This window comes from Artemia franciscana, chromosome 2 (assembly GCF_032884065.1).
Source record: "Artemia franciscana chromosome 2, ASM3288406v1, whole genome shotgun sequence".
NCBI classification, from domain to species: Eukaryota; Metazoa; Arthropoda; class Branchiopoda; order Anostraca; family Artemiidae; genus Artemia; species Artemia franciscana.
Genome location: NC_088864.1, coordinates 20,533,725 through 20,557,841, shown reverse-complemented (window position 1 = coordinate 20,557,841; position 24,117 = coordinate 20,533,725). Strand labels below are relative to the sequence as shown.

At 36.5% G+C, this 24,117-nt stretch overlaps 1 protein-coding gene across 1 annotated transcript in view; it reads left to right on the top strand.

Moving 5' to 3' along the window:
- LOC136038547 (uncharacterized) overlaps positions 1–24,117 on the top strand; it is an 87,691-nt gene that overhangs the window by 17,393 nt on the left and 46,181 nt on the right. Inside the window, exon 2 of the mRNA XM_065721709.1 lies at positions 2,832–2,979. Within this exon, the coding sequence (XP_065577781.1) occupies positions 2,832–2,979 (148 nt within the window). The remainder of the gene's footprint in view (positions 1–2,831; positions 2,980–24,117) is intronic.

Below are 24,117 nucleotides of genomic sequence, written 5' to 3'. Positions count from 1 at the left end.
TTTATTCCCTAGTTAAATTTTGCTTTTATTTTCTCTATAATAAGCAATAGTAAAGGAAAAATGTTTTTCACACCTATTTTGCATTTGAGCTATAAAAGTTTTATGCGATGTCGTTGATTGTAATAAGAGATTAATGAGCTACACATAACTGAAAATGAGTGCATAGCCACTATTAAGATAGGAGGGGCGTCACATAATAATTCATTATTATAGTCAAAAGGACACATTTCCTATTACCTACATGACATCCTGTGTAGACATTCAATCAATTTAACCTCTTTCTCTAAATTTTAGCGAAAATAAAATTGCTTTCTCCCCTTTGAATATTCACCCCTTTTTCATAAATGGAATTTAGCACACAATGAAGGTGTTATAAGTGCCCCCTTTTTCACGATTAACTAAGGTATACTTGCTTTTTACCCTCCTTAGCAATTAGCTGTTAGCTGCTGAAAATGGAACTAGCCAGAATTTAGGTCGTTCCAATAAAAAATCAGGGATTTAGTGTAGAAAATAATTCGCTGATTTCATCGGAAAAACATTTCTAAGATGTGATTCGCTTGCAATAGAAGACCATTCAAATTTGCCAGCAGCAAAGAATTAACCCTTATCCATTAATGTAATGCCGGATGTTCGGTACAAACTATCCATTTACGTGATGGAAGATATCATTAAAGGCTAGCGCAAATATCTGTTTATGTCTTTTTTACCCATCTGCTTGAATATACTTGAAAGTAGTTTAATAGGGGACAAATTTACAGTAAAATATATGACAAGATTCTTGGCGGTTTTTATGGTTATGAATTGCAAATGTCATGACAAAACGAGATGAATTTATCCTTGACAAAGCCTTTTCGTGCAGGAGGGAGGTTCTGATTTTTGATGCTAATTCAGTATAGAGAGTCATAGTAGGTTAAATGTGAGTGTGCGCACCTTATTTTTTTGTGGGTAGGGGAGAGATGGTATATATATAGGCTTACCCTTAGCCTTTGGTATATAATTTAGGTTTATGTTTGAAACATGTTCATTTGTTAAACTTAAGTTGTATTACTTTCATTATCTTATGTAAAATTAATGAGGAAACACGCCTGAGGTTGGGTTTTATAGCCCCTAGGGGATAAAGAGAATTACTCAGTTCCAACTAGAAGAAAAGGAATCAATAGTGGATCATCTGACGCTTCTGTTTCCTGAAAATAACGGGATACCTTTTGTTTGCCATGCTACTAGAACAACAAAGCTGTCTTCCTAGAAAAATCAACGGACGTCTTAACTGTAAAACTGTTCTGCTAATAGAAAACGGTAGAAAATACTTTGTTTGTTGACACGACAAGGTTCTGTGCGTGTGAAGCATGAAAATTTTGGGTCATGAATAATCGGGACCATGCCCTGACTTGAGGGGGCCCTTAAGGACTTTTCCTGGACTTTGCGGGTTTTTTAAACAATTAAAGAAAAACAATCTCTATTATACAGTACCCAAAGAAAACATTACCTATTACATAGAATCCAAAGAAATCCTGTAGTAAAAACAAGCCCTGGCCCTCATGGGTTTTTAAATTATCAAAGAAAAAACACGCTCTATTTTGTAACAGACACCCGCATCTCTTAGAAAACATTTCCTATTACGTAACATGCACCTGAGTGTTGAAGAAAATTAATGATACCTGCCTCTGAGGGGATCGCTGTTAAACTTCTTTGTCATCTTCATTAAAGGAAGAAAAGAGTAGCGGCCACGGGCCATTTTAAGAGGCTTATGCTCCCGCTGCTTTTATTAATAATTTCCTCCACAGGGGTGATTATATCAAACCAACGGTTCTAAAAAGCCAGAAAAACGTTTATTCAAACGAATGCTAAAAGTTCTAATGCCCATTTTCATTGGCCAAAAATATTGGAGGCTTTCCATCACCTCCGACGCCCCTTGTCTCCCCAAATACATCCGATCCAAGTTTCAAGATCGTGTCTTCGCTCAGCATAGCTGAAAGTTACAATAATTATACCTCTGGGGATGACATGCCACCCCCAGCCCCTGGGGAAAGGGTGTTTTAAAATTGCCCTTTGTTTAAATATTATATTTGTCATTGGGAAACATATGGATTCTTTTTAAGGGAAGAAGAATTTTGTGCGGTGGGTATTCTATTCGGAGAGTTTTTTGGGGGAAGTTTCCATGGAACTCCTTCCGTGGAAACTTCCCCCAAAAAACTGTCCTGCATGATTTGAAAAACCATTAGAAATGAAATGAAAAACAAGCTTTTCAGCTGAAGGTAAGGAACAGCATTAAAATTTACAACCAAAAGAAATTATTCTACATATGAGGGGGATGCCCCCTATTCATTCCTCCTCATTATACTAAAGATTATTAGTGCTTTAAGAAAGCATCTTATTCCAGTTCAATAGCCTTTGGTTTCAGCAGTTGTTCGTAAGGACTTTTGACAAAAAATCAAACTTTAGCGTACAGAGTGAGGGATTGAAGAAAGAATAGTCCCCCTCACGTACGGAATAAATTGTACTCGTTTTAAATTGCAATGTTGCTCCTTACTTCTAGTCGCTAAAAACTTATTTCTTTTGTATAATTAGGTACAAGACTAATCTATTTATTCTTCAAAATTGTATAACGGGGAAACATCTGTTCCTCGGCTGCTCTAAGCTTTTAGATCGGCACCACCCTCTCTACTAATAATATTGTCTCCTCTTTACTTAATTTTAATACATTTGTTTATTAAATCTATGTTTTTTTATGGAGTAAAAATAAATATGGCTGCTGAATAGAAGTTAGACATTAGAATAAATATATTTAATTTGTTTTTACCACTGATTTTAAACTTTTGTTTACTTTTTAGGTTCAATCCGTAATAGGCATTGTAATTGGTAGCCTAAGCGTAGCACTTTTCTTCTGTGAGCCTCTTTTACCAAATTTTATAAACGAAGAAGAGTTAGAGACAAATACATGGCTCAAATTTTTATATGTCTATTTCTATGATGTAAGAAGTAAGTACAAACATTCACATTGTAAAAGTTTTTTTTTCCGTTATTTCCTAACATTTTAAAATATTACCTTATGATTGTTCGCATAAACTATTGTCAAGGTGAACAGGGATGCTTGCACTAAGGGAGGGGAGCTAATTAAGCTTAATGTCGTCCTACACGTCACTTACATATTGCTTGAAGTCAATTCAGATGGTATTTTCTTTTTTAAATGTTTTAGTCCACACATAAATAGATGATTGAAAAATATTCAAAACGCGATTTATAGCTAATAATAAGAATAATCATTCTTATCTGCGCTGAAGATTCGACCCAAAGTCATTATGACTGTGTACTAGGGTACTATTTATCAAAGTACACAAGGGTATAGATTGACACAACGAGAAAAATGTCTGTTGCCCTTTTTTACAACATTATTGGGGAGCCGTGCTTACAATAGGCTCCCATTGGCGCTGGGACTCGCAACTGTAAGTATTAAGCTGATAAGAAACAACAAGTCTGTCCAGCCCATTTTCAAATCCCTTACCGCCCTTCCACCAACCAATAAACCGTTTGGCCGTTATATCCCAGGCTAGGACTCCTGAAAATGTCAAGCTAAGAGGAAAATAGAGATTTTGACTATTTTTAGACTATATTTGGGAATCCTGTACTGCAATTAAAAGAATATGTCTTTCCACTTTTTAGGCTTATTTTGGGGGGATTTAGTTTTTTCTGTTTAATTTTTTCTTATGTGTTGAGGTTTATGGTCGAAAAAAATAAAAGTTGTAGGGTTGCCTATCAGAGAAAATGTTAGTCTCTAATGGGGCTCGAAACACAAATTATTTTCAGATTCGGATTCCCTTGGTCCAGGACCTACTACTTTAACATTAGAACATGTTTATTTAAATTAATAGTAAAAGCCTTTCCGATAAAGAATTTTTTCAAAGAAAAGTAAATAACCGTATTAAACTAGCAGAAATAAATTTCTATAATGATTCAAACTCAAAACGACCAAAAATTAATATTAAAGAATAAATAAAGTCCAAAACGAATAGAAATTGAAATAAACAACCAAAGAAAACGTAGAGATGGCAGGTACTAATATAGATGAATAAGTAAATCTTAAGACGAGAAAAAACTAAATGAAAATAAACTGAACATTTAATATATAACGGTAATGATTCTTAGAAACTTTAGGGCTGTAGCAAAACTCCTGTTTCTAGTAGTTTTTATTCGTTTTAAGTCTGAATTGAACATTCAATTTGATTTTTACTCTTTTTAAGATTTATTTATTCATCTTTATTAGTACCTGCTATCTTTAAGTTTTCTATGATCACTTTTTGATTTATTGGATGTACATAGTGCCTTTTGATTCTTGATCAAGATACGTCTCAACTTTCTCCAAAGTTTCGCCTTAAAATTTTTGACCTTTTCGGATGTACTCAGAATCAAATTTTATTTTTTTCTTAATGATAAGTTCTGCTTGTAAACAATTTATAAATCGTATAGTTTACAATCCTTGCCCAGGGATCGCGTGGGGCTATGGCATCTCTGGAAACTTAGCTATTACACCTTTTGACTAGTTTGACTATTTCGAACAAAACGGTAGTCATGAAATTTCGAGCATTTTTTAGGAGAAAGGTCACATAAAAAGGGCAAGGAAAGGAGGGGGCTGATTGCCTGGTTGCCCCCCAATTCAAGTGTTTTTTGATTGTGTTTGGCATCCCTCTTAACCTTTCTTTAAAGTTTCACTGTGATACTCTGAGGCTTTTTGGAGATCCAGGATGAGACATGCCCTCTTTTCTTGATAAAAGACCTTATATGTTAACAATGAGCAAATTGCATAACTTATAGTCCTTGCACCTTAGGGGGAGCTGTAAACCCCGAAGGTTTAGTAATTTGAACTTTGGAATATTTTGAACAAAATTACAATCTAAAATTTTGACCGGATGCACGTGGGGGGGGGGAGGCTATTCACTCTCTGATCTCTTTTGACTCTTAAAAGGTATACTAGAATTTTCAATTTAGAATTGGATGAGTCCCCTCCAAAGTTTATACGACCACAGTAAAGCTGCGGGCCTACCCACAAAGAAAGTCTGCCTATTTAAAGAAATTTACAGCAACACCGAAAGCGCCGTCCTGGTTAACGAGAAGCTTTCTTCTTCCTTCCCCATACAAAATAGAGTACGGTAAGGACGCGCTGCTGCACCTGAGCTGTTTAACTGCGTCATCGACCACATCCTGAACGAGACGCACCATAACCACCCTCTTGGCATCAGTTATTCCGGGAGGACTCTGTCCGATGTTGCCTGCGTGGACGATGTAGCTCTCCTTAGTGACAATCTCGACCAACTTCAGACTGCACTCAAGACACTCTCCTCCACAGCCTCTAGAGCTGGGCTGCAAATCAACTGGAAGAAAACTAAGATTATGTCCATAGAAAAGACCGCATCCGCACCACTCTCAACTGTTGAGATTAACGGCCAAGCTGTCGATGTGGTAAGGGAGTTCACATATCTCGGATCAATTATATTCTCAAGTGACACACTTGACACCGAAATCTCAGCCAGATCAGCCAAGGCAAGCACTGTGTCGGACAACTCCTGATAGCAGTCTTCCACAAACTGCAAATTAGCCTCCATACCAAAGCCCGACTTTACAACGCCACAGTCTCAAGCATCATGCTGTATTCATTTAAGACATGGCTGATAACCCATACACAGCTAAGAAGGGTCGATTCTGTTCAGGCTAGACACCTGTGCCGAGTCAAAGGCTTCAAATGGTATGACAAGATTTATAATTCTGAGATCCTGGAGACCTTCAAGCTGGTGAACTTCTCTACTCAGGCAGAAGCCCACTCTCTAAGGTGGTGCAGCCACCTACTCCGTCTCCCTCTAAGTTCTCCCGCAAGGATCACCTCTGACTTTATTCCCTCGGAAAATGGCTGGAAACGCCCTTGAGGAAGGCCACACACTAGATGGGCTGATGTGGTAAACCAACGCCTGCTCAATCGCAACATTAACCCAAATGAGGCCCCATCCTTGGCCGTTAACTTTGCTAATTAGAGAAGACTGACGGTGTTGTCAGCTAGTTCCCTCTAGGCTGGTGACCCTGCTGAGCAAGAGCTTTAAGCCAAGAAAGTGAAAGCCTTCCATTAAAACCTTCTCTGTTAACACTGGGCAATAAGCACAAATTTCAGCCCTTACCCAGGTGGCAAGGGGGTATGTCAACTACAGAGGCACATTTATATTGTCCATGGACTATTTGAAACAAAATGGCTCTATCAATATTTTTATACGGATCCATTTGGGGGGAAAAGGGTGTGAGGGTGGGGTCTGGTTGCCCTCCGACCATTTTTAACTCTTAAAAAGGAGCTAGAACTTTGGTTTCCAATCAAATTAGCCTCCTCCCAAAGCTCATAAGACCACTCTTCCATAAAAATCCTAGGTATTACCAATGGGCAACTTGCAAAGCTTACAACACTTGTCTTCGAGCTTGGGGGAGGGGTTTGTCAACCCTAAAGGCATACTTATTTGACCTTAGTACTATTTGAACAAAATGGTTATCACAGCATTTTGATCGTATGTATTTAAGGAAAACAGGGCGTGGGGAGGTGTGTCAGCTGCTCTCTGATCGCTTTCGACTCTTAAAAGGGCGCAAGAAATTTCAATTTCGAATTGAATAAGCCCCTTCAAAGTTTGTACGGTCATCTCTTTCGTATGAACTGCTTCTGGGAAAAAAAGCCTTGAAGCCCTATGGTTCTTTACTATAGGCAAAGCTATAGAGCTGCCTCTGATATATATTTAGTATATCCTTAGGACGATAGACCAAGGATTATCTGAAGTTCTTTCACCATTTTTCCGGCTGGGGGGATACTTTTCCACCAAGCAATTTTTTCGGTTGGCTAGGTTCCTCTCCTAAAATAACTTACGGCTTTAAGTTCAAACTGATTATGAACAAATAGACTTTAGCCCACTAAAACCCTCCACACCCAATAAAGTCGTGGTTCTCTTGGCCTTAAACCGATCCTAAAACATTTTGAGCTAATAAAACACCCAAGATAAGATATACCTCCCCCTCCTTTTCTGCTACACTGCAACTACTACCTTTAAACAGTTGAGAATTTGCATAATTTGTGGACCTTCTCTTGCGGTAGGGTTATGTCATCTTTGTAGGTATATTTATCAAATTTTTTGACATTTTTGAACAAAATGGCTATACAAAAATTTAGATCCTATATCATAATAATATTATCATTGGGCGTCACTTAGGTAGTTGGGTAGCAAATAGGGGGACGGGAATAGCGCTGTCTTCCCACTAATCCCTTTTGACTTTTTAAAAGGTAGTAGAGCTGTTAGTTTTCAATTGAGTGAAACTCATACGAGTGAAGTTCCTATGACAAACTCTTCTATGTGAAACAGGGAGAAGAAGGCAAAATATTCTTTACTAAGGTAACTCTAGAGCATTGTCTTGGATCAGATTCGATTTAAATATGATAAAAGTTCTCACTTCGAGTAAAATTGGGTTTTTAGTTCCCGGGTCGACATTCTCCAAGATCTAAAATTGGAGTAGCAGTTTGTCCTTTTTGGAGCCAAAGACGCCAGATAATAATCTCACTACGACCGGTATTGTTGACTGGGTAATATGGTACCATCAAAATAACCCTATTGCTTTTTTGCCACCGAAATTAACAATCCACATCCCTAGTTTGAAATGCTTTCAATTTTCTTAGTAATTGGAATTACCAAGTTGCTGCCCGACTCTACAGCAAAAGAGGCCTATCTTGTTCCCTATGAACCAAATTTAATCTTATTCTCTGATAATATCTTCTGGAAGACATGATGAAAGGTCTCCTTTGAGCGCACATTTGACACCAGTAATTTAGGTCCACGTCCCCATTTGTTTTAAGAGGTGGCATTGAGTTCAAACTCAAAAAAGAGAATTAGGACGCGAGCTTTTGTTGCCCACAATTTTTAATCGAGATCCGGCACCCTCTTCTAGTAGATATCTCAGTTACAAGAATTTAGGCACCCATACCCCAAATGAGTCAGATTGGGTACAGACCCAGAAAACACATAACTAGAACACTTACTATCCACCTCCCATCAATTTTTCTTGAGAGCAAGCTACTTCGTTTTATAGATGTCTTGATGACATGTAATAAGGGACCTCCTATATTTACAGAAGTAATAATAATAGCAATAATTGGGTTTTATTTAGAATAAATAAAAAACAAGTTTTTTTTAACGGAAAGTAAGGAGCGACATTAAAACTTAAAACGAACAGGAATTACTTCGTATATGAAAGGAGATGCTTTCTCATCAACGCCCCGCTCTTTACGCTAAAGTTTGACTCTTTCTCTTAACTCTACTTTTTAAAACAGTAAAAAACTTTCGCGTAAAGAGCGGGGCGTTGATGAGGAAGCATCTCCTTTCATATACAAAGTAATTTCTGTTCGTTTTGAGTTTTAATGTCGCTCCTTACTTTCAGTTAAAAAAACTTGTTTTTTTATTTAATTTCTGAACGTTTTTGAATCAATGCATGTTTTGATTTTGGCTCTACTCAGATGAATAATTAAAACGAAATTTGCATATTTATTTTTTTTTGCTAAATGGCTTTCTTATAGTTTTGATCGAATGATTTTGAGAAAAAAAGGAGCCGGGGAGGAGGCCTAGTTGCCCTCCGATTTTTGGTTATTTAAAAAGGCGGCAAGAACTTTTAATTTTTTTACGAATGTTTTTATTAGTAAGAGATATACGTAACTTACAAATTAGCTTACGTAGCGAACTTCTGTATTCTCATGTTTTTGTTACGTATACAAAGGGGTTCACCCCCTCTTCAGAACCTCGCTCTTTACACTAAAGCTTAAATTTTGTTCCAATTTCTTAAGAATGACCCCTGAATCACAAAAGCCGTAGAATAAATAGTTGAAATTACTAAAAATACTTTAGGTTTAAAAAGAGCGAGGTATTAGGAGGAGGTGAGCTCATCATATGCGTAATAATTTTTGTTCGTTTTAAATTTTAATGCTTCTCCTTACTTTCAGTTGAAAAAACTTTTTCATATTTATTTTTTCATTGTATTTTTTTAAATAATGCTAGATAATTCTGCGCTCCCTTCATGAAAATTTTCTTCCCCCATGAAAAATTCCTCCCAGGAAAGTTCCCCCAACATATCCCCCTCTTCTCAACTCCTCCCCCAACCTAAAAACCCCCCTGAAAACGTCTGTACACTTCCAAATAACCATTACTATATGTAAGCACTGGTCAAAGTTTGTAACTTGTGGCCCCTCCCACGGGGACTGTGGGGGAGAAAGTCGTCCCCAAAGACATTGTTATAAGGTTTTTTGACTACGTTGAATAAATTGGCTATCTCAGAATTTTGATCTGGTGACTTTGGGAAAATAATTAGCGTGGGAGGGGGCCTAGGTGCCCTCCAATTTTTTTGGTCACTTAAAAAGGGCACTATGACTTTTCATTTCCGTTAGAATGAGCCCTCTCACAAGATTCTAGGACCACTGGTTCGATACGATCACCCCTGGAAAAAAAAAAACAACAAATAAACACGCATCCGTGATCTGCCTTCTGGCCAAAAATACAGAATTACACATTTTTGTAGATAGGAGCTTGAAACTTCTACAATAGGGTTCTCTGATACGCTGAATCTTATGGTGTGATTTTCGTTAAGATTATATGACTTTTAGCAGTTGTTTTCCCCTATTTTCTAAAATAAGGCAAATTTTCTCAGGCTCGTAACTTTTGATAGGTAAGACCAAACTTGATTAAAATTATATATTAAAAATCAGCATTAAAATGCGATCCTTTTGATGTAACTATTGATATCAAAATTATATTTTTAGAGTTTCAGCTACTATTGAGCCGGGTCGCTCCTTACTACAGTCCGTTACCACGAACTGTTTGACTATATGTGTCTTGAACAGTCCTTGGAAATAAACTTAATATTTGATATATGTAGATATTAATTGATGGAAGTTCAACATTTCAAGATTTTATTCAAATGTAATTTTATTTTATTTTTTTTTCAGTGTTGAAAGTACAACAGAAAATATTTATAATAGAGTTCGTTTTCAATAAAATGCAAATGACACAGTAGGCCTTAGACTTTTACGGTTAAGGAAGGGGGCGGAAGCTGAATTCTTATTTGTAGTGATTTTGTTCGTTTTATTTTTGATATGAAGACTCATTTTAAGTTTTACTCGTTTTAAGATTTATTTACTCATTTATATTAGTATCTGTTTTATGTTAGTTTGCTATTATCGCTTATTTAATTTCTGTTTGTTTGGGGTTTCATTAATTCTTTAATAGTTATTTCTGGTCTTTTTGAGTTTCAACTATCATAAGAATTTGTTTCTATTGGCCTTAAGTTTAATATGTCTCTTTACTATTATTTGAAAAACATCTGGTACTACCTTGTTAGCTAGTACACAATCAATAATTTAAGTTAGGTTAATCATAACGAAATATACTAAAATATGATGAAAATCTAATAGTTTAGTTACAAAATTATAGAAAATACAACAAAGAATTATACAAATACTACATAATACAAATGCCCACCCCAGATTTTCCAGGGGGCCCAAGCTTCCACCACACAGGGCCCTTTGCCGGCCATAATAATCCATTATGTCCAACATAATCCATTCTGTCCAATTGATTTGAAATTACTGCACGCCTATTAACCAAAGAGCGTAATTACTTGACGACCCTTGGGGTAATTACGCTATTTGCTATTAATCATTGTAAACTTTGAAAGTAGGTAAGATGCATAGTAAAATTCTCGAGTTCTGTCAAATGCCCATTTCCTAGATGATTACGCGACACAAAGTGAGTCGGGGGGGGGCAAGATGGAGGTCATGCCCACCCCAAGATTTGGTCCAAATGGCGCCTCTGGGTAGTAGAAGGGGCCCTGAAAGCTTATAGCTAATACCCTTAACTCTTCCTAAGATATTGCAGATAGGCCTTTTTGATAACTTGGATACATATTGTTTCTTTTGATTTAGCTCGACATACCCCTCAACATTTCCCAAAGTTTCGTTTCAATACCCTTACACTTTTAGGGAGCATCTCCAACATCCCCCCTTTCCTAATGATAAAGTCTGTATTTAAAAAAAGGACAAACTGCATCAATTATATTTCTTATGCCCGGGGCTGCAGAAGCAGGACCTCCCCAGAGGCTTAGCTATTAGATGTTTTGACTATTTCGAATAAAATGACTTTTTAAGATACCTATCAATGTTAAGGAGAGAATCTAAAAGGACAAGAGGAGGGAGGGGCACCTGCCCTTCATTCCCTTTATACATGCCTCCCAACATGCCTTTAAACTTCAACTTAACACCCTCAGCCGCTCCTTACATATTGCTGCTGTATCGTTTCAAAAACCCTAATGCTTAGAGTGCACTTTGATTTTGTTTGACATCCCCCTCAACATTTTCTGACAGTTTTTCCTTAATATTATGTGCTCTTTTGGTGATTCATAATTATGCAAGCCGTCTTTTCCCAATAACCAACCTTGTATATAAAAAATCGTCGAGTTATACAACTTACAACACTTACCTCAGGGGCTTTGGGGGTTAAGCAATCCTTGAAATTAAAGTTATTTGACTTTTTCGACTATTTTGATCAAGATAGCTGTTCTAAAATTTTGATCACATATCCTCCGAGTGATGGCAGCTAAAAAAGGAACGGCAGGGAGACTACTTACCCTTAGACCACTTTATAACATCTTCCTCAACATACTCTGAAAGTTTAAACTTAATATCCTCAGATTTTCTTGTGACACTGCAAAAGCACCTTTTGAAAAACAGGATGTACATAGTATCTTTACATTTAGTTTAATATGCCCCTCAGCATTTCCCCTCATCATTATGCCCCTCATCTTAAAAAAGCATGGGAGGGATCTGGTGGCCCTTCAAACCAATTTCAACAGCCCCCCAAACATATTCTGAAGGTTTCAACTCAATACCCTCGGCTGTTCTTAAAATATTCCAGGTTCTCTTTTTTGATAAAATGGATGAACATAGGGCGTTTTGATTCAGTTTAATATGCCTATTAAGATGAGCCAAGGTCTCACCTTAATTACCTTTTCGGATACGCCCAAAACTAATGATAAAATCCTGCATGTAAACAGCAGGTGAATTGCAGAATTTACAGCCCCTACCCTGGGGCTATAGAGGCATAGCATTCTTAAAAGTAGGGGAGACCGGGGTTATCCCAGACAAGGGATTGATCTGGAAAAGCTAATTCCTGCTAATTGCCGTCTACAAAATTCCATAAAAAAATAATGAAATAGTGTTTTCTAGCAATATCTTAGGGAAGTGCATTAAAAAAGCCAAGAGTTTAATCGTTTTGAAAAAACTGGAATAAAAGTAATTTTGAAGGTAAGTCCCGTGATTTTTCGATCCTCATGTAAATTCTATAGCAGCTCACCGGGAGTTTCAATAACATTCAAACTTAGTAGCTTCAAGTTAGGTGTTCCTAGAGCTATTTCTGTTTTTGGATTAAATAAAAATCAATTTTTTTTCTAACTGAAAGTAAGGAGCGACATTAATACTTAAAAGGAACAAAAATTATTCTGTATATGAATGGGTTGTCCTCTCCTCAACACCTCGCTTTTCACGCTAAAGTTTTTTATTGTTTCAAAAAATGGAGTTGTGAGAAAGAATCGAACTTTAGCGTAAAGAGCGAGGTGTTGATGAGGTAACTGCTCCTTTCATATACGGAATAATTTCTGTTTGCTTTAAGTTTTATTGTTGCTCCTTACTGTCAGTTAAAAAAAACATGTTTTTTATATAATTTCTGAACATTTTTGAATTGATGCAAGTTTTGATTTTGCTCACCATACATGAATAATTAAAACAAAATTTACTCATGAGTTTTACTTTTCTTTGACTAAATAGCTTTCTCAAAATTCAGATTGGGCGATTTTGGGAAAAAGGGGCAGAAAAGGGACCTAGTTGCCCTCCAATTTTGTTGGTTACGTAAAAAAGGCACTAGAACTTTTAATTTTATTTTTGGAATGTTTTTATTAGTAACAAATATGCGAATTAAACTTACGAATTAACTTAGTAACAATCTTCTATATTCGTATATTTTTATTACGTATATCAGGAGATGCGTCCCCTAGTCAATACCTCGCTCTTTACCATAAAGTTTGAATATACGAAATAATTTATGTTTGTTTTAAGTTTTTATGTTCTTCTTTATTTTCAGTTTTAAAAAAATCAATTTTTGATATTTTTTTTAATGCTGGGAAATCTGCAAAAAAGACAGATAATAGAAATCCAGCTTTTTTCTGCGACCCATCCGTGATCTTTCTTCTGGCAATAAATAAAATTCCACATTTTTGCAGATAGAAGCTTGAAACTTCTACAACAGGGTTCTTTGACACACTGAATCTGATGGTGTGATTTTCTTTAACTTTCTATGAATTTTATGGGATATTTTCTCTTTCTTTGATTTTTTTTCCGAATTTTTTTCAGGCTCATAGCTTTAGATCACTAAGACTAAACTTGATGAAACTTGTATATTTAAAATCAAAATAACAGTCTTATTCTTTTGATTTGTCTATTGGTATAAAAATTATGTTTTTTAGGGTTACGATTACTATTGAGCCGGGCTGCTCCTTACTTACAGTTCGTTACCAAAAACTGTTTGAAAAGGAAAACGCTGCCATCTGTTCTGGTTTGTCCAGGACGCATGTTCAACCGCTTACAGTGACAGCGGGGCTATTTCGGGGATATTTTAAGGGGTAACTTCGGAAACTTTACTGAAATGTCCGGAGTAGCCAACTTTTTGGTCGAAAACATACATTTTTACTTTCAAAGATGACTAACCATATTATTTTGCCTAATTTTCGAGAGCTTAAAACCTCTCCAGATGATACAAAATAAAGCTATAATACTTCTTGGAATTTTCCTTCAATTTCCTATGCAATTTGAAAGTTTCCCATAAACAAATATTCTCTTCTTTATCATCATATATAAATAATGACGAAGACCACACTGCCTTTCCATAATACAACTACAGAAGAGAGAATAATGAGGACTTTTTTTTTCCCAAGACAGTGAACCAGCAAAACCTATTTGAATATTTCGGCCCTATATCTAAGAGCCGTCTTCAGCAAAGAAAATAATAAACAATAAAACACTTACAATAAAAGTTCTCGGTTAAAAATCCATTCTTTTTTTTAAAAATAAAGCCTTGGCATCATTACTTCTTAACGAAAAGTTCAGCCAAGACTAAGTGATAAATAGCTAACATTTTACAAGCTAAAAGGTTCATTCATTGAACTAACTGTATTTATTAAAAATTGGAATAATTTCTTATTGCGATATTTGCCTTCTCTGCAGCTAATCTTGTAGTTCTTTTGGGATTGGGCTTGTTTTTATTCGTTCCTATTTTTGTTTTATTTTGAATTAGATTATTTTCTGTAATTAATTTTGTGTAAATAGGGTTGAGTGTGTATTCACCCAAGTCTCTATTTAGGGATGTATTAATATTTAAGTTTCGTTTGATTTCGATTGCCTCGCGGGCTGTTTGTTTGATTCTTGGTCATTGCTAATTAGAATTGTTTCGTCAAATAGAACATAATGGTTTGGATTTTCAAAAATATGATTGCTTTTAGAACCATTAAATAAAAAAAACTGGCTTTTTTAACCGAAAGAAAGGAGCGACAAAAAACTTAAAACGAGCAGAAATTACTCCGTATATGATATGGGTTGTCCCCTCCGCAATCCCTCGCTCTTTACGCTTAAGTCTTTAATTGTTTTAAAAAGTAGAATTGTGGCGAAGTCAAACTTTAGCGTGAAGAGCGAGGGATTGCGGAGAGGACAACCCATTTCATATACGGAGGAATTTCTTTTCGTTTTAAGTTTTAATGTCGCTCGTTACTTTCAGTTCAAAAAACTAGTTTTTTTATTTAATTTCTGAAATTTTTTGAATTAATGAATGTTTGATTTTGGCTCACAGAAGGCCTGCATAAATTATTAAAATGAAATTTTCATATTAATTCTTTTTTTGGCTAAATGGCTTTCTCTTAGTTTTGATCAGACGATTTTGAGAAATAAGGGTTGGGTAAGGAGGCCTAGTTGCCCTCCAAATTTTCGGTTACTTAAAAAGGCAACTAGAACTTTTAATTTTCAACGAACTTTTTTATTAGTAAAAAATATACGTAACTTAAGAATTAGCTTACGTAACAAACTTTTATATTTTTATATTTTTAAGTATATATATATGAGGGGATTTGTCCCCTCGTTAATACCTCGCTCTTCGCACTAAATTTTAAGTTTTGTCCCAATTCTTTAAGAATGATCCCTGAATCAGAAAGGCCGTAGAATAAATAGTTGAAATTACTAAAAATACTTTAGCATAAAGAGCGAAGTATTTATCTCCTCCTGAATACCTCGCTCTTTATGCTAAAGTATTTTTAGAACCCCTCATATGTGTAATAATCTCTGTTAGTTTTAAGTTTTAATGCTACTCCTTACTTTCAATTGAAAAAACTTTTTCATGTTTATATTTTCATTGTTTTTTTTTTAATAGTAATGCTAGAAAATCCTGCACCCTTTTCATTGAATTTCTGTTCCCCTATGGAATATTCCACTAAGGAAAGATCCTCCCACATATCCCCCTCCCCTCAACCCCACACCCAAACCAAAAAAATTCCCCTGAAAGCGTCGGTACACTTCCCAATACCCATTACTGTATGTAAACATTGGTCAAAGTTTATAAATTGCTGCCTCTCCCCCAGGGACTTTGGGGGAGTAAGTCATCCCCAAAGACATAGTTATTGTGGTTTTTGACTATGCGGAACAAAATGGCTATCTCAAAATTTTGATCCTTTGACTTTGGGAAAAAATGAGCGTGGGAGGGGGCCTAGGTGCCCTCCAATTTTTTGGTCACTTAAAAAGGGCACTAAAACTTTTCATTTCTGTTAGAATGAGCCCTTCTGCAACACTCTAGGACCACTTGGTCGGTATGATGACCCCTGGGGAAAAAACCAACAATGATGACCCCTGGGGAAAAAAAAAAAAAAAAAAAAACAAATAAACACTGTCTTCTGGCAAAAAATACGAAATTCCACATTTTTGTAGATTGGACCTTGAAATTTCTTCTGAAGGGTTCTCTGATACGCTGAATGCGATGGTGTGATTTTCGTTAAGATCCTATGACTTTTAGGGGGTGTTCCCCCTATATTCCAAAATCAGGCAAATTTTCTCAGGCTCGTAGCTTTTGATGACAAAGACTAAATTTAATGAAACTTATTCATTTAAAATCATCATAACAAGAGCAAAGAGCTGATATGGCACTTGTGACGAGGCGAGAAGAGCTAATAGCCAAGAGATCATATGGTGTGAGCTCTAACAAAATTCTATGAATCAATAGATTAATTTAAAAACGAAAATAAGTGGCTTAATGCCGGTCAGGATTTAAAATAAGAGCTCTGAGTCACGATGTCCTTCTAAATATCAAAATTAATTAAGATTCGATATCCCACTCGTAAGTTATAAATACCTAATTTTTTCTAACTTTTCCTCTCCCTTTAGCCCCCCAGATGGTCGAATCTGGGAAAATGACTTTATCAAGTCAAATTGCGCAGCTCCCTGACACGCCTACCAATTTTCATCGTCCTAGCACGTCCAGAAGCACCAAACTCACCAAATCACTGAACCCCTCCCTCCAACTCCCCCAAAGAGGGTGAATCCAGTACGATTCTGTCAATCACGTATCAAGGACATTTGTTTATTCTATAAACCAAGCTTCATCCCGATTCCTCCACTCCAAGTGTTTTTCCAAGATTTCCCCCTCCACCCCCCCCCAATTTCAAAAGATCTGGTCGGGATTTGAAATAAGAGCTCTGAGACATGAATTCCTTCTAAAAATCATATTTCATTAAGATTCGATCATCTATACGCAAGATAAAAATACCCCAAATTTCACGTTTTCCAAGAATTCCGGTTTCCCCATCCAACTCCCCCCAATGTCACAGGATCTGGTCGGAATTTAGAATTAGAATTTTAAAGCACAAGATCCTTCTAAATATCAAATTTCATTAAGATCTGGTCACCCTTTCGTAAGTTACAAACACCTCAATTTTCAAAATTACCCCCCTCCCAATTCCACCAAAGAGAGCAGATCTGGTCCGGTTATGTCAGTCACGTATCTTAGACATGTTTCTATTCTTCCCATTCAATTTCATCCTGATCTCACCGCTTTAAGTATTTTCTAAGATTTCTGGTCCCTCCAAGTGCCCCAGTTACGCTTGATCCGGTTGAGATTTAAAATAAGATATCTGAGTTACGAGGTCCTTCTAAATATGAAGTTTCATGCAGATCCGATCACTCCTTCGTAAGTTAAAAATACGTCCTTTTTTCTTATTTTTCAGAATTAACCCCCTCCCCCCCTCAATAGAGCGGATCCGTTCCAATTATGTAAATCACGTATGTAAGACTTTGCTTATTTTTCCCACCAAGTTTCATCCCGATCCCTCCAATCTAAGCGTTTTCCATGATTTTAGGTTCCCCACCCCAAACTTCCACCAATGTCACCAGATCGGGTCAGGATTTAAAATAAGAGCTTTGAGACACGATATCCTTCTAAATATCAAATTTTATTGAGATCTGATCACCCGTTCGTAAGTTAAAATTACATCATTTTTTCTAATTATTCAGAAATAACCCCTCCCCCAACTACCCCAAAGAGAGGTTATGTCAATCATGTATCTAGGACTTGTGCTTATTTTTCCCACCAAGTTTCATCCCGATCCCTCCACTCTAAGTGTTTTCCAAGTTTTAGGTTTCCCCTCCCAACTTCCTCCCCCCCCAATGTCACCAGATCCGGTCGGGATTTCAGATAAGAGCTCTAAGACACGAAATCCTTCTAAACATTTCTAATTCATTGAGATCCGATCACCCGTTCGTAAGTTAAAAATACCTCATTTTTTCTAATTTTTCAGAATTAACCCCCCCCCCCCCCCAACTACCCCAAAGAGAGCGGATTTGTTCCGATAATGTCAATCATGTATCTGGGACTTGTGGTTATTTTTCCCATCAAGTTTCATCCCGATCCCTCCACTCTAAGTGTTTTCCAAGATTTTAGGTTTCCCCCTCCAACTCTCCCCAATGTCATCAGATCCGGTCGGAATCAAACAGTTCGTGGTAACGAACTGTAGTAAGGAGCGACCCGGCTCAATAGTAACCAAAACTCTAAAAAATTGAATTTTGATATCAATAGCTACATCAAAAGAATCGCATTTTAGTGCTGATTTTAAATATATAAGTTTCATTAAGCTTAGTTTTACCCATCAAAAGTTACGAGCCTGAGAAAATTTGCCTTATTTAAGAAAATAGGGGGAAACACCCCCTAAAAGTCGTAGAATCTTAACGGAAATGACACCATCAGATTCAGCGTATCAGAGAACCATACTGTAGAAGTTTCAAGCTCCTATCTACAAAAATGTGGAATTTTGTATTTTTTGCCAGAAGACAAATCACGGGTGCGTGTTTATTTGTTTGTTTTTTTTTCTTTTCCCCAGGGGTCATCGTATCGACCAAGTGGTCCTAGAATGTCGCAAGAGGGCTCATTCTAACGGAAATGAAAAGTTCTAGTGCCCTTTTTAAGTGACCAGAAAAATTGGAGGGCATCTAGGCCCCCTCCCACGCTCATTTGTTTCCCAAAGTCAACAAATCAAAATTTTGGGATAGCCATTTTGTTCAGCATAGTCGAAAACCATAATAACTATGTCTTTGGGGATGACTTACTCCCCCACAATCCCTGGGGGAGGGGTTGAAAGTTACAAACTTTGACCAGTGTTTACATATAGTAATGGTTATTGGGAAGTGTACAGACGTTTTCAGGGGGGTTTTATTTTGTTTGGGTGTGGGGCTGAGGGGAGAGGGCTATGTTGGAGGATCTTTCCTTGGAGGAATCTGTCATGGGGGAAGAAAAATTCAATGAAAAGGGCGCAGGATTTTCTAGCATTCATACAGTTCGTGGTAACGAACTGTAGTAAGGAGCGATCCGGCTCAATAGTAACCAAAACTCTATAAAATTGAATTTTGATATAAATAGCTACATCAAAAGAATCGCATTTTAATGCTGATTTTAAATATATAAGTTTCATCAAGTTTAGTCTTACCCATCAAAAGATACGAGCCTGAGAAAATTTGCCTTATTTAGGAAAATAGGGGGAAACACCCCCTAAAAGTCGTTGGATCTTAACGATTCAGTGTGTTCACCATCAGATTCAGCGTGTCAGAGAACCCTACTGTAGAAGTTTCAAGCTCCTATCTATAAAAATGTGGAATTTTGCATTTTTGCCAGAAGACAAATCACGGGTGCGTGTTTATTTGTTTTTTTGTTTGTTTTTTTTCCCAGGGGTCATCGTATCGACCAAGTAGTCCTAGAATGTCGCAAGAGGGCTCATTCTAACGGAAATGAAAAGTTCTAGTGCCCTTTTCAAGTGACCAAAAAAATTGGAGGGCATCTAGGCCCCCTCCCACGCTCATTTTTTCCCAAAGTCAACGGATCAAAATTTTGAGATAGCCATTTTGTTTAGCATAGTCGAAAATCATAATAACTATGTATTTGGGGATGACTTACTCTCCCACAGTCCCTGGGGGAGGGGCTGCAAGTTACAAACTTCAACCAGTGTTTACATATAATAATGGTTATTGGGAAGTGTACAGACGTTTTCAGGGGGATTTTTTTGGTTTTGGGGGTAGGGTTGAGGGAGGGGGCTATTTGGGAGGATCTTTCCTTGGAGAAATATGTCATGGAGAAAATATTCAATGAAAAGGGCGCAGGACGAATCTGGTCACGTTAGAAAAAAACGTCAAATTCAGAGCTTAATATACAATGTTGGGTGTTCGGAGCCTCTCTATTATGGAGTATAATTTGAAAATAACACAACTATACGAGCGATAAAACATATATACCACAACTATAACTCAAAAAACGAAAGAACTGCTAAGAGATAACACAACTATAAAGCGAAAACAGGTGAAAACTAACAGGAAAATAAACGAACTAAGAGGTGGAAGGGGCCCAGAGAAAAAATATAATCCTTTTCCAATTTGAGCCTAACTTCCACAAAGGAGTAATAATGTCAGAAGCCCCGAAATACCGAATTATTTTCTTTTCAAACAGTTCGTGGTAAAGAACTGTAGTAAGGAGCGACCCTGCTCAAGTTTCATCAAGTTTAGTTTTACCAATCAAAAGTTACGAGCCTGAGAAAATTTGCCCTATTTTCGAAAAAAGGGGGAAACATCTCCTAAAAGACATAGAATCTTAACGAAAATCACACTATCGCATTCGGCATATCAGAGAACTCTATAGCAAAAAATTCAAGTTCCTATCTAAAAAAGTGGAATTTCATATTTTTTGCCAGAAGACAAATCACACGTGCGTGTTTATTTGTTTGTTTGTTGTTTTTTTTTTCATTTTCCCCAGGGGTCATCGTATTGACCAATTGGTCTTAGAGTGTCGCAAAAGGGCTCATTCTTACGGAAATGAAAAGTTCTAGTGCCCTTTTTAAGTGATAAAAAAATTGGAGGGCAAATAGGCCCCCTCCCACGCTAATTTTTTTCCAAAAGTCAACAGATTAAAATTTTGAGATTGCCATTTTGTTCCACATAGTCGAAAACCATAATAACTATGTCTTTGGGAATGACTTACTCCCCCACAATCGCTGGGGGAGGGGCTGCAAGTTACAAACTTTGACCAGTGTTTACATATAGTAATGGTTATTGGGAAGTGTACAGACGTTTTCAGGGGGATTTTTTGGTTTGGGAGGTGGGGTTGATGGGAGAGGGCTTTGTGGGAGGATCTTTCCTTTGAGGAATATGTCATGGGGGAAGAATTTCAATGGAAAGGGCGCAGGATTTTCTAGCATTACTATAAAAAAACAATGAAATAATAAACATGAAAACGTTTTTTCAAATGAAAGTAAGGAATAGCATTGAAACTTAAAACGAACAGAGATTATTACGCATATGAGGGGTTCTAAAAATACTTTAGCATAAAGAGCGAGGTATTTAGGAGGATATAAATACTTCGCTCTTTATGCTAAAATATTTTTAGTAATTTCAACTATTTATTCTACGGCCTTTTTGATTCAGGGGTCATTCTTAAAGAATTGGGACAAAACTTACGATTTAGTGTAAAGAGCGAGGTATTAACGAGGGTACAAACCCCCTCGTACACATAATAAAAATATAAGAATATAAAAGTTTGTTACGTAAGTTAATTCTTAAGTTACGTATATTTTTTACTAATAAAAACGTTCTTTGAAAATTAAAAGTTCTAGTAGCTTTTGAAGTAACCGAAAAATTGGAGGGCAGCTAGGCCTCCTTCCCCACCCCTTATTTCTCAAAATCGTCTGATCAAAACTAAGAGAAAGCCATTTAGCCAGAAAAAATTAATATACTAATTTCATTTCAATATTTTATGTGCGGAGAGCCAAAATCAAACATGCATTAATTCAAAAACGTTCAGAAATTAAATAAAAAAACTAGTTTTTTTAACTGAAAGTAAGGAGCGACATTAAAACTTAAAACGAACAGAAATTACTCCTTATATGAAATGGGTTGTCCCCTCCGCAATCCCTCGCTCTTTACGCTAAAGTTTGACTCTTTGCCACAATTCTACTTTTTAAAACAATTAAAAACTTTAGCATAAAGAGCGAGGGACTGCGGAGGGGACAACCCATTTCAAATACGGAGTAATTTCTGTTCGTTTTAAGTTTTAATGTCGCTCCTTACTTTCAGTTAAAAAAACTAGTTTTTTTTTTATTTAATTTAAAATAAGACCTTTGAGACACAATATCATTCCACATATCAAATTTCATTAAGATCCCATCACCCGCTCATAAGTTAAAAATACTTCATTTTTTCTGTTTTTTCCGAATTAACCGGCCCCCATTCCCCCCCCCCCCCCGATGGTCAAATCGGAAAAAAGACTATTTCTAATTTAATCTGGTCCGGTCCCTGATACGCTTGCCAAATTTCATCGTCCTAGCTTACCTGGAAGTGCCTAAAGTAGCAAAACCGGGACCGACAGAAAGACCGACAGAATTTGCGATTGCTCTATGTCACTTGGTTAATACCAAGTGCCATAAAAATCCGATTCTTTTGATGTATCTTTTAGGATCGAAATTCCGTTTTTTTAGAGTTTCGTTTACTATTGAGCCGGGTCGCTCCCTACTACAGTTCGTTACCACGAACTGTTTGATTATGTTCTATTTTACGAAACAATGCTAATTAGCAATGACCTAGGAATCAAACAAACAGTCCGCGAGGCAATCCAAATCAAACAAAACTTAAATAGCAATACATCCCTAAATAGAGACTTGGGTGAATACACACTCAACCCTATGTACACAAAATTAGTTACAGGAAATAATCTAATTCAAAATAAAACAAAAATAGGAACGAATAAAAACAAGCCCAATCCCGAAAGAACTACAAGATTAGCTGCAGAGAAGGCAAATACCAAACAGTTTGTGGTAACGAACTGTAGTAAGGAGCGAGCCGGCTCAATAGTAAACGAAACTCTAAATAACGGAATTTTGATGCTAAAATCTACATCAAAAGAATCGGATTTTCATGTTGATTTTAAATATATAAGTTTCATTAAATTTGGTCTTTGTCAGCAAAAGTTACGAGCCTGAGAAAATTTGTCTTATTTAAAAAAATAGGGGAAACACCCCCTAAAAGTCTAAGAATCTTAACAAAAATTACACCATCGCATTCCGCGTATCAGAGAACCCTATAGCAAAATTTTCAAGCTCCTATCTACAAAATGTGGAATTTCGTATTTTTTGCCAGAAGACAAACCACGGGTGCGTGTTTATTTGTTTGTTTGTTTTTTTTTTTTTCCAGGAGTCATCGTATCGACCAAGTGGTCCTAGAAAGTTGCGAGAGGGCCCATTCTAACGGAAATGAAAAGTTCTACTGCCCTTTTTAAGCGAACAAAAAATTGGAGGGCACCTAGGCCCCCTCCCACGGTCATTTTTTCTCCAAAGTCAACAGATCAAAATTTTGAGACAGCCATTTTGTTCTCCATAGTCAAAAATCATAATAACTATGTCTTTGGGAATGACCTACTCCCCCACAGTCCCTGGGGGAGGGGCTGAAAGTTACAAACTTCGACCAGTGTTTACATATAATAATGCTTATTGGGAAGTGTACAGTCGTTTTCAGGGAATTTTTTTGGTTTTGAGGGTGGGGTTGAGGGGAGGGGGCTATGTGGGAGGAGCTTTCCTCGGTGAAATATGTCATGGAGGAAGAAAAATTCAATGAAAAGGGCGCAGGATTTTCTAAAATTACTATAAAAAAAAACAATGAAAAAATAAACACGGAAAAGTTTTTTCAATTGAAAGTAAGGAGTAGCATTGAAACTTAAAACGAACAGAGATTATTACGCATATGAGGGGTTCTAAAAATACTTTAGCATAAAGAGCGAGGTATTTAGGAGGAGATAGATACCTCGCTCTGTATGCTATAGTATTTTTAGTAATTTCAAGTATTTATTCTACGGCCTTTCTGATTCAGGGGTCATTCTTAAAGAATCGGCACAAAACTTACGATTTAGTGTAAAGAGCGAGGTATTAACGAGGTTACAAACCCCCTCATATACATAATAAAAATTTAAGAATATAAAAGTTTGTTACGTAAGTTAATTCTTAAGTTACGTATATTTTTTATTAATAAGAAAATTTGTTAAAAATAAAAATTTATAGTTACTTTTTTGTGTAACCGAAAAATTGGAGGGCAACTCGGCCTCCTTCCCCATCCCTTATTTCTCAAAATCGTCTGATCAGAACTAAGAGAAAGCCATTTAGCCAAAAAAGGAATTAAAATGTAAATTTCATTTTAATAATTTATGTGTGGAGAGCCAAAATCAAACATGCATTAATTCAAAAACGTTCAGAAATTACATAAAAAAATAGTTTTTCTAACTGAAAGTAAGGAGCGACATTAAAACTTAAAACGAACAAAAATTACTCCGTATATAAAATGGGTTGTCCCCTCCGCAATCCTTCGCTCTTTACGCTAAACTTTGACTTTTTACCACAATTCTGCTTTTTAAAACAACTAAAACTTAAAACGAACAGAAATTACTCCGCATATGAAATGGGTTGTCC